The sequence below is a fragment of the Rutidosis leptorrhynchoides genome, chromosome 1 (assembly GCF_046630445.1).
Source record: "Rutidosis leptorrhynchoides isolate AG116_Rl617_1_P2 chromosome 1, CSIRO_AGI_Rlap_v1, whole genome shotgun sequence".
In the NCBI taxonomy this organism is placed as follows: domain Eukaryota; kingdom Viridiplantae; phylum Streptophyta; class Magnoliopsida; order Asterales; family Asteraceae; genus Rutidosis; species Rutidosis leptorrhynchoides.
The window spans coordinates 530,897,902-530,909,697 of record NC_092333.1 but is presented as its reverse complement, the minus strand read 5'-3'; the positions used below and the strand labels follow the sequence as shown (position 1 = coordinate 530,909,697).

Here is an 11,796-nt window from a genome sequence, read left to right as displayed (position 1 = left end):
CATTTTGGTGAACGACTTTATATGCTGCTAAGGTGAGTTTCATATGATCCCTTTTACTCCTTACATTTTTGGGCTGAGAATACATGCAAATGCTTTATTAACTGTTTTACAATATTTATATGCGTGAGTTTCATTTGCTCCCTTTTTAATTGCTTTTGCAATATATATTTTTGGGCTGAGAATACATGCACTTTATTTTAAACACAATGGATACAAGTACATACTAAATTCTACACTGAGTTAAACCGAAAATCCCTTAGCTTTGGTAACTAGTAGCTGCCAGTACATAGGATATGGACTGGTGGGCGCGAATAATTGTATATGGATCCATAGGGCTTGACATCCCCGTCCGAGCTAGAGCGCTAGCCTTTTAACGGACGTATGTTATTTGAGTTTAGGACACGTTGGTTTGCGTGTATTAAAACGAATGGGGTATTTATTATTATAACGTTAAAGTTTAGTTACCAGGGTGCTCTGTTATGTAGAATCTATTGATAAACGTTTCTGGATGAAACAATTGAAATCTTGTGATCCACTTTTATATAATCTATTGATAAACGTTTCTGGATGAAACAACTGAAATCTTGTGATCCACCTTTATGTACAGATTATGCAAAACATTAAAACTATGAACTCACCAACCTTTGTGTTGACACTTGTTAGCATGTTTATTCTCAGGTTCCCTAGAAGTCTTCCGCTATTTGCTTAGATGTTAGACAAGCTATGTGCATGGAGTCTTACATGACATATTTTTCAAGGAAACGTTGCATTCACCAAATTATCACCATGTATCTTATTTTGACTGCATTGTCAACGGAAATACTGTTGTAAACTATTATTTATGGTGATTGTCTATATGTAGAAATCATCATATGTCGAAAACCTTTGATTTAAATATTCATTTATGGTGTGCCTTTTCAAAAGAATGCAATGTTTACAAAACGTATCATATAGAGGTCAAATACCTCGCAATGAAATCAATGAATGACGTGTTCGTTCATATGGATTTGGAGCGATCGTCACAGTTGGTGTTCAAGGCTAAAAGCCTGATTTGGTGTATAATTGACCAAATCCTAATCGAAAATTGCAAAGAAAATGACAAGTGCAGGAAACAGCTCCAATAGCGCAGCTCCTGATGATCTAAAGCGTCGCTCCTAAAGGAAAAGCGGCGTTCTCATGCACGTTTTGGTCCATTTTTCACCAGTGACCAGAAGCGACGTTCCTAATTGCCAAAAGCGCCGCTCCTGCCAATCAAAAGCGTCGCACCAGATACAAAAGCTTCTTATTTTAGCCAAAAGCGCCGCTTCTGAAGGAAAAGCGGCACTCCTGTCGCTGATTCAGCCCAGATTTTTGAGCACTATAAAAGGAAAGAGATAGGTCATTTTTCAAGAGAGCTGCAGTTTTCACTCCGAATTTCACACACAAAACCCTAATTTCATCATCCATTAGAGTTATAAGGTGATTTGAATGAAGCAAGCTCAAGTTTCATCATCATTAGCTCTAGATCTTTCTCTCTTTATCGTTTTGGATTGTAATCTCCACTTTACTTTACTCATTTTGCATTTATTAGTTGTAATCTCTACTTTTCTTCATCTAGCTTTGAATTAATTACTTGTAATCACTCAAGATGATGTTTATTTGTGTTTCTATGCTTATTACTAGTGTAATCTTTGCCATGCTTGGCTAAATCATTTGTATTTGCTTATCTATGAATCTCTAATGCATAGGATTAGCCCTTAATCTATTGAATGAAGTTGTTTTGAATGAAAATACATGATCAAGTGTTATTGTGTTAGCTATGAGGTCCATCGCTATGATTTGATATTGGTTTTACTTTGATTACATAGATTGAGTAGCTCTCTTAGTGATTTGAGAAGTGAATCAATTTGTGCTTCAACACCTTAGGTAATCTCGACAACTAGAATAGGGATTTCAAGTGATTGTGTTTCTAGTCTAAGTTGGTTTTCAATTGAACTTTGTTCAACATAGTGGTGTTTGACTATCTTAAGTGATTTTGATAGTTGAAGGGTTTTAAGTGATTTCAACCCAAGCATAATCTCAATAACCAACTCATACCATGCTTATGTGAGTTTACAAAAGTATAATTTGATTAAGGTTTGGTAGTAATACTAAACATCCACTAGTTCAAACAACTAAAGCGATATCAAATTAGGTAAAACAAGGGCAATCCAAGCATAGAGAGGATTAGATAAGTGAACACTCTTTGTCTATTGATTAAATCTCATTTCTTAGTTACTTGTTACTTGTTGCTCGTTAAGTTTAAGTTTATTTATTTGAATAAGTTTAGTTGTTAGTTAAAATCTATCGCAAAAACCCCAATCAAACAAACCCCTAGGATAACTATTAGTTTCAATTATGCAATTTACACCGCTCTCTTGGAACGAACTTGATAAGAATACTTACATTAAGTGCTATAATAACTGGGTTCTAAGTGCTCGATAGTTTTGCGTGCTTATTTGTAATATTTGAATCTTGTATAAATTCTGAGGGTAAATGATGTATAGTTCCACACGCATCAATATATATATATATATATATATATATATATATATATATATATATATATATATATATATATATATATATATATATATATATATATATATATATATATAAGTCGTTGATATTAGAGAACTCATATAACCAAACTAAAAAGCGTGACGTCGCAAGATCTACATAGTGAGATTTTTGCCAAAAATTCAATTGATTGAATTAAACCTTGAAATTGATTGCAATATACTAAATATGTAGCTATTAAACATTTTTGTGAAGGATTCAAACCAAAAACACCACCAATTTTAACATATTCCATGCAACATCCTCCTTACCGGCCACGACAACAATATTGTCCGCTTTGCCCGTAGGCACACTTCTTTTTCTTGGTGACCACGCGAGGACTTCCTAGGAGGTCACCCATCCTAGTACTACTCCTTCTCGAGCACACTTAACTGCAGAATTCTCATGGTATATGTTGTGTTTGTAGCCCCGAAACGCGTTGTGTATGATAAGGATGATAGTTACCTTATAATGGACTCAAACTTACATATTATATCCGATGAGGAACGAGTCACTACAAACTCCCTCACTTAGAATCTTGACGTCCTCGTTAAGCCAATACAAATTGATACCCAAGATCTATACCTCATGAGATACACGACCCGAGTGCCCGTCACACCCCGATAGGCTAATGCTCTGATACCATATGTAACATCCCTCCTTACCACGACAACAATATTGTTCGCTTTGTCCGTTGGCGCACAGCTTTTTCTTGTTACCACACGAGGACTTCCCAGGAGGTCACCCATCCTAGTACTACTCACGCTCGAGCACGCTTAACTGCAGAGTTCTCATGGGATCTGTTGTGCTCGTAGCCCCAAAAAGCTTTGTGTCTGATAAGGATGAGAGTTACTTTATAAGGGACTCAAACTTACAAATTATATCGACGAGTTACTACAACTTCCGTTTTTGAAAAAATCACTTCTATAGCAGCTGCTTGATCACTCGTGATTTGTTTAGTGTAGGGCTGATTCATGGTATTCAAAAATTTCATTTTGTTTACACTTCGACTTTTGAAGAGTGACTCGAAGTATTTAAACACGGTTGATTTAATGTCAATGTGTTCCTCGTTCCATACTCCGTTGATGCTTAAAGTTCGTATATTTCGCTTTAAGTATCTTCTCCGTATAGACGAATGAAATTTTTTTATGTTTTCGTCCCCTTCAACGACTCATTTGACCCTTAATTTTTTCTTTTTCATGTTTGACCTTACCTTCCTAGTATGGATTTGATGGGTGTAAATCACCCACCAATAGATAGCAAGTTTGTATACTAGGAAGATAATCTTGCTTTAAACTTATCGATTAAATGAGCCCAATTTACGATCCTTTACACATTAGCCCCAAGCATAAACCCAAGAAACTTAAAACACCCCGAAGCACAACCCGTTTAGGTTGCCATATTTGCTATATCAACGTCGTTACCGAATAAATTAGACTTAGAGAGATTACTTTTCAAGCCCTAGTCTTTGAAAAATTTTTATAAAAATTTAAATAATGTGGTTTATAATTTTTAGCTTATATAATTATGTAATCTTTTTGATTTTACTAATGACAACCCTAAAGTCTGTCGTTAATGTGAGTTAATAGGTAGTACTTTTCGATTATTATTGACGTTTAATTGACGCCTGTTATTTTGTATAAACATGTTAAACACCTTAACAACTCTATAATATTTTGTACAACCTTTTTTTTCATAGAACTTTTTTCATTTTATATAAAAAAAATCTTTTTCTTTTTTCATATATTTCTATTACATGGGTTTGATTGATTGGTTTAATTATAGAAACTTTAATTTTAAATTATGCTAGCGTGCTGGGCTAATATAATAGAAAGAAAAGGCTATTCTCCTGTTTTACGAATCTACAACTCTCTAGCCCCCTAGAAAGAAGCACGCCCGCCCGAAGTAGCATCCTTAGACACGTCCTTCTCGCGGGAGGAGAAGAGATGAAAGATTCATAGTTTCGAAGACCGGAATGTGAATTTGGTAGGTTGAACTGAGATTTTTTTTTGTTAAGCTCAATTCGTTAAATATATTTTATAAAAAATTATATAATTTTGACAACAATAATTTTTACACTCACAACAAAGCGGTGACGAACCCTATACTCATTATGAATAAAACAAAAACCTTCGGAATAATTAGAAACTTCCGTGGGAATTGATGGGATGGTTTGTTTCTGAATGAGATCACTGTTTGATAATATTTTGAACGAATAATGCAAATAAGGTAAACAAGTGAGATATGTCAAACTCTGAATGGTTAAGCACTTAATGTTGAACCATTCAGCACCATCTGTCATTCATAAGTCAGAAACAAACACACTGAATGCTGAATGTTTAAGCATTCACGCGTTGAACCAGTCAGTTAAGAAGTAAACAAACGCACCCTAAGTCTGATACACAATACATAAATATATTAATTTTGTGTACAGTTTTGAAAATGTATTCAAACACTTAAATTACTTTTCAAAACAAAATTTTGTACATTTTTGACAACAGCGAAAAAACGATAAATATGAAAACCATTCATCAAGTGTATCAGACTTGATAAGATAGGTGATTGAAAGATGTACAAAAGTATAATGATATGTCTAGTAATAAAATTAAAGATGTACAAAAGTATAATGATATGTCTAGTAATAAAATTTATACATCCACTATAAATTCTACATTAGACAATTGTATATTACAAGCGAAGGATGCAAATTTCGCTATTCGATGATTGATTGGTCGGGACTTTGAAAGGATTAATCGACAATTCGGGGATTAATTGGAGATTAATCGAATTGTACTGTATACATTTAAATATTAAATTTTAAAAATTATATGTGTAACTATAGAAAAAAATCATAAATATAAAGATAATTTTTAACATAATTGTCTAAAATTGTTCATTTTGCTTCAAAACTATAAAATTCTAGTTTAAATTCATGTTAAAATGTTAACCATTTTTTACTCTGACCGAGTTTGTTTACTAAATTCGATTTTGATCCATCAATTGACGTTAACCGTTTAATTAAATGAATATTTAGAAATTAGAACAAATTGCTCTTAAAAATAATTAATTTGGGATTAACTGACGAGTAATCGGGTTTTTTACAACACTGATTACAAGTACTCAATGCGGAGTGGATTTGATATATCCATTACTAAAATTAATAAATCAACTACAAATTATATATTAGACAATTGTACATTACAAGTACTCGATGCGGAGTGGATTTTATCGATTATATGAAAGTGGAAGTATCAATGAGGAAATATCAATGACATTTCCACTTGATAACTTGATTAGATGTGTAATTGAAATGGAGGTGGTGTTTGTTTTTCTGGCGGGCAGACATTTCTATTTAAGACGGTTTGTTTTTTCGAAGACAAAAGACAAAATAAGATCTGCTAATGTCTTCAAGCTTGCAGCTCTAGAATAGTGCTTCCAAAGTTAGAAGACAAATTTGATATACTCTATACGTAACATCTACCTATTTCTCTTCCATTCTTGCACCACCCACCTCCACCTCTAGTGAAGACATCCTTCTGGCCGCACCCCTTCCGACGACGACGTCACCCTCTCCGGCAGCACACCTCCGACTGCAACATTGCCGGTTGCTCTACCTCCAGCCCACTAAATTGGTGTATAATTCTTTTAATATTTTCTTTAATTTGATTTATTTTAAATTGCTTTTGGGTTTGATTTCTTGTTTGGAATAACATCTGTGGGTGTGAATATTGTATCTCTGTATTAACCATGGATGTGGATATTGTAAGCTTTTTTGGTGTGAGTTTGAGATTTATATTGAGTAATTGATCAAATTGATGAATTTTGTTTGAGTTCGAGACTTTGGTGACCAATTGAAATATTGGCAGGATTGGAACATTTTAGTCCATTTATTATGTATAAAATAAAATAAAAACAAAATTAGTAAAGAAAGCAAGAACTTTGTGGCTATGGATGGTGATGCGTGTGTATGTATTATTGCCTCAAATGTTGAATTTTAATAATTTTTACTATATTATATATTAGTTTAATACTCAATTATTTGTTAAAATGTCAAATGACATTAATTTAGAACCGCAATAATTTTTGCAGATAAAAAAAACAGTCTTTAATATTCAGCATGCAGATCTTCAGATCACATCTTCTCTACAGACATGGTTCACAGACCTTCTGACAAAACATCTTAAAAAACAAACAGCACCTTAGTTATTTTATATACTCGTAATTAATAAGGATGTACCTGCATAGGCTCTCTATCCATAAACAACAAACCACTTCCACAACAAATAAAATCAAATTGCAACTATTTAATTATGGCTTTCAACTTGATGTCATTGATCTCCTCTGTGTACTTATTAGTCCTGATCACATCCACAACGTCATCAATTACCCATGTTGAAGAGTGTTTAGCTTTGTTTGAATTTAAGCAAAGCATTTTTCATCAAGATGACACAAGCACATCTTTTAGTTCGTTTCATAAGTTAGATTCTTGGATTGAAACTACAGTTAGCAAAAGCAATATGTCAGCTAATGATCCTAATTGCTGTTTGTGAGATGGTGTGGCGTGTAGCAGCGATGAGGGTCATGTGATCGAGCTTGACTTGGGTGCAAGCTCAATCAATGGACCTGTCACTTCTAACAGTACTCTCTTCAAACTTGTTCATTTTCACAATGACGCGTGACAAACCCTATACTCATTATGAATAAAAAACCTTCAGAATAATTAGAAACTTTCCAGGAATTGATGGGATGATTTGCTTCTGAATGAAATAACATGTTTGATAATCATTTTGAACGAATAATGTAAATAATGTAAAATTACCTTATTAATCTTTGACATTAATAAAACGTACGATATAATTGTTTAATAAGTGTTCTTGATATAATTTAAAGAGCATATTACATAAAATTTATAATGGTTAAGAGGTAGTTCAAGCTCTGAATGGTTACGCGCTGAATGTTGAACCATTCAACACCATCTGTCATTTAAAGTTCAGAAACAAACGCACTGAATATTGAATGTTTTAGCATTCAGCGCTGAACTATTTAGTTAAGAGGTAAACAAACGCACCTTAGGTCTGATACACAATACATAAATAAATTAATTTTGTGTAGAGTTTTGAAAATTTATTCAAACACTAAATTACTTTTCAAAACAAAACTTTGTACTTTTACTTGACAATGACGAAAAACGATAAACCATTCATCAAGTGTGTCAGACTTTATAAGATAGGTAATTGAACGATGAGAAATATTCATTTAAATCTTTAATTTTGCTTGAAATCTGTACAATCACATATAGTTGAATCTTACAATCACATGTGATTGTCGTGACAATCACATGTGATTGTTCGGCATTTTTAATCCTAGGCATTGAATTTATTGATCCATGAGCTGAGATTTATCCTCTGATTCTCAAACAAAATTAAGGATGCAAATGAATATTTCCCATTGAACAATATACAAAAGTATAATGATATATCCACTGACAACATTGATAGATATACTACAAATTGTAAGAGTGCGAAGTCGAGTTAAATAAGGTGAAAATTGGTGCAGTTGAAGGTCTCCCATATATGGAGAAAGTTTCCCGCATAGGGAGGTAGCCCAAAGAATTATGGAGAGTCGGTCACAACCACTTCCCGTATAGGGAGAATGGTCTCTCGTATCGGGAGATTGACCTGACGGACTGAAATTGGATTTTGACAGGATTCTTCGTTGTATCGGGATTCTAACTCGTTTTAGGCTATAATACCCCTATATGCAACCTGTAAATGTACCTACGAATTTTATCAATAAGAATACTCGTTGGTTGGCCGATAATTGAAATAATCAAGTTTTGATTACATATAACGTCGTTAAATTCTTGTGTTTTTTTTCCTAGTTTCTTCGTGTTCATCACATTAAATCCATTTATTATTAGTGTGTTTGATAATTTGAGGTTATCAAATTTTGTTAGAGCTCATACGATTATTCCTAACACAAATTGTATATTTGACAATTCTACATTGCAAGTACTCAATGCGCAGTGAATTTATCAATATGAAAATGAAAATATCAATTTGATAACTTGATTAGATATGTAATTAAAATGGGACCACCATGTTAGTCTCCTTTTTCCGTCGTCCATTTCTTTTTAGTTATATACTCGTAATTAATAAGGATAATATACCTGCATATGCTCTCTATCCATAAACAACAAACCACTTCCACAACAAATAAAATCAAATTACAACTATTTAATTATGGCTTTCAACTTGATGTCATTGATCTCCTCTGTATACTTATTAGTCCTGATCACATCCACTACGTCATCAATTACCCATGTTGAAGAGTGTTCAGCTTTGTTTGAATTTAAGCAAAGCATTTTTCATCAAGATGACACAAGCACATCTTTTAGTTCGTTTCACAAGTTAGATTCTTGGATTGAAACTACAGTTAGCAAAAGCAATACGTCAATTAATGATCATGATTGCTGTTTGTGGGATGGTGTTGTGTGTAGCAGCAGTGAGGGCCATGTGATCGAGCTTGACTTGGGCGCAAGCTCAATCAATGGATCTATCACTTCTAACAGTACTCTCTTCAAACTTGTTCATCTTCAGAAGCTAAACCTCTCCAGGAACAATTTTGTTAAATCTCAAATCCCATCTGAAATTACTACTCTCAAGCAATTAACAAGCCTTGATTTTTATAATTCAGCATTCAGTGGCGAATTTCCAACTCCAATATTTCACCTACCAAAGCTGAAATATCTTAATATGTCACGGAACCACGACCTTGTTGGTTCCTTGCCTGAATTTCCTAACAACGCCTTACTCGAGTCTCTGAGTCTGTATTCAACAGGTTTTTTTGGGATAATACCAGAATCCATAAGCAACCTAAAACATTTGGTACTCTTGGATCTTTCTAGATCCTTCTTCTCGGGTAGCATTCCGGTGTCTATCTCTAACTTGACACAAGTCACTATCTTAGCTCTCGGCTTCAACGAGTTCACGGGCCCAGTTCCTTCATTAGCAAGTCTTACAAAACTCAAGGTTTTAGATCTTAGTTATAACAATTTCGAGACGAAATGTGACTACGGCTGGATTGACAAACTGACCAACCTTGAACAGCTTTATCTAGATGATATGAACATAGCCGATGAAATCCTTCCTTCTGTTGCAAACTTAACCAAACTTAGTTATTTCACAATCTCATCAAGTTATATATTTGGTGGTATCCCAACTTCATTTACGAACCTCACCCAACTAACATATCTTGATCTTCACGATAATCAATTGTACGGTCGAGTTCCCAGTGAGCTTTCCAATTTCAAAAACCTTACCTTTCTTGATCTGACTAGTAACAAATTTAACGACAGTCTGAACCTAGACACATTCTTTGGACTCAATTCACTCCAAGGTTTGTTCCTAGACGGAATATCAATTGTCAGCTCTGAAAACTACACCGATCGCACCCTAACTCAACTGACACAATTGCGACTGTCATCGTGCGAATTAAAGGAATTCCCTTCCTTCTTGCGCGTCCAACGACAAATGGAATCCTTAGTTCTTTTCAAGAACAAAATTGGCGGTCTCATACCTGCGTGGATATTAAACAACAGTCGAGAATCGATGTTGTATATTGATCTCTCAGACAACGTTATCACCGGATTTGATCAACATTCTCGTTTACTACCTTGGGTTCGTTTGCAAGCAATTCGTATTTATAATAATCTGCTAAGCGGGCGACTACCAATCCCTCCAAAGACCATAGTTTATTATTCTGTCTCAAACAATAAGATTATAGGAGAGATACCACCATTGATATGTCAATTCGAATCTCTTCAATTTCTTGATTTGTCAAACAATAGCTTGACAGGAACCCTTCCCTCATGTTTACCCGAATTAAGCAATTTGATAGTTTTGGATCTGAATCGAAATAAACTTCATGGCACGGTAACAAATATCAATACAAATGAAAGCCAGTTGAAGATGATTGATTTGAGTGGAAATCGATTTACTGGTCCGTTACCGAAATCATTAGCTAATTGTACTAACTTAGAGGTTCTCAACATTGGAGATAACTCTTTCGATGGTGTCTTTCCGTTTTGGTTAGGAACTCTTACTGAGCTTCAAGTGCTTATCTTAAGGTCCAACAAATTTTTCGGTGCAATTCAAGATTCGTCTACTTTTAACGTAGAGTTCCCCAAGTTACGGATCATGGATCTTTCAAATAACAGCTTTAGTGGTCAGCTACCTGACAAGTACTTCAAGATTTGGAAGTCAATGAAATCTGTTTACGCCGGAAACTCATCTATTATGGGATTCGATATCTCAATACCAACATGTTTGCCCCGCGAGATTCCATACACGATGACGTTAATCAACAAAGGTGTCAAAACAGAGTACGCGAAGATTTTAAACATATTTAATGCAATTGACTTCTCGTGTAACAGTTTTGAAGGAGAGATTCCACAATCACTCACAGATCTTCAAGGCCTTGAATCACTTAATCTTTCCAACAACCATCTTACGGGTTATGTTTTACCATCATTGGGGAATCTAAAAAACCTCGAATCTTTGGATCTCTCACATAACGAGCTATCGGGAAAAATTCCTCAAGAGTTGTTACAACTTGGCTTCCTTGCCATGTTCAATGTGTCGTTTAACCATCTTGAGGGGCGCGTACCAAGTGGGAATCAGTTCAATACATTTGAGAACCATTCTTACGTGGGTAATCCTCTGTTGTGTGGACAACCGTTATCCATTGATTGTCAAGGTTCAACGACGTCGACAAATCCACATACAAGCGACGAGAACGAGTCTTTCCTCTCAGGTGATGTAATCGTTTGGGTTTTCATATTAACAGGCTTTGGAATTGGGTTGGTTATTGGAATTAATGTGGGGAACTCAGTATATGGAAGGTATCGAAGTTGGTTCAATCAGCTATATGGAATGAGGAAAGCCACTACGTTACTGGAGTAGAAACTAAAGTCTTTTTTATGATTTAATGTTTAAAATGTTTATTTTTTATGATTTAATGTTTAAAATGTTTATGAGATGAAACATAGCATATCTATAATTCTATATGTAACATTTTTTAATAATGTAATTCAAGTACTTATGAACTCAAATCGCTTGACATATGTGTTTTATTAAGGCTATGTATGTGCATGTGTTTTATCTGTAAAAAAAATCAATTAACCAAGACTAAAATTAAACATGCATGCACATACAATTA

General features: G+C 34.3%; 1 protein-coding gene across 1 annotated transcript; it reads left to right on the top strand.

Annotated features, from left to right (window-relative positions):
* The first annotated feature begins 8,819 nt into the window (after positions 1-8,819).
* LOC139842235 (receptor-like protein 49) lies at positions 8,820-11,540 on the top strand. Its single transcript, XM_071832405.1, has one exon. The coding sequence runs from the start codon at positions 8,820-8,822 to the stop codon at positions 11,538-11,540; it is 2,721 nt and encodes a 906-aa protein (XP_071688506.1).
* The last annotated feature ends 256 nt before the right edge of the window (positions 11,541-11,796 follow it).

Bases quoted from the DNA above. Each gene is read 5' to 3' on its own strand.
- LOC139842235 (XM_071832405.1), top strand. From the start codon at position 8,820: ATGGCTTTCAACTTGATGTCATTGATCTCCTCTGTATACTTATTAGTC.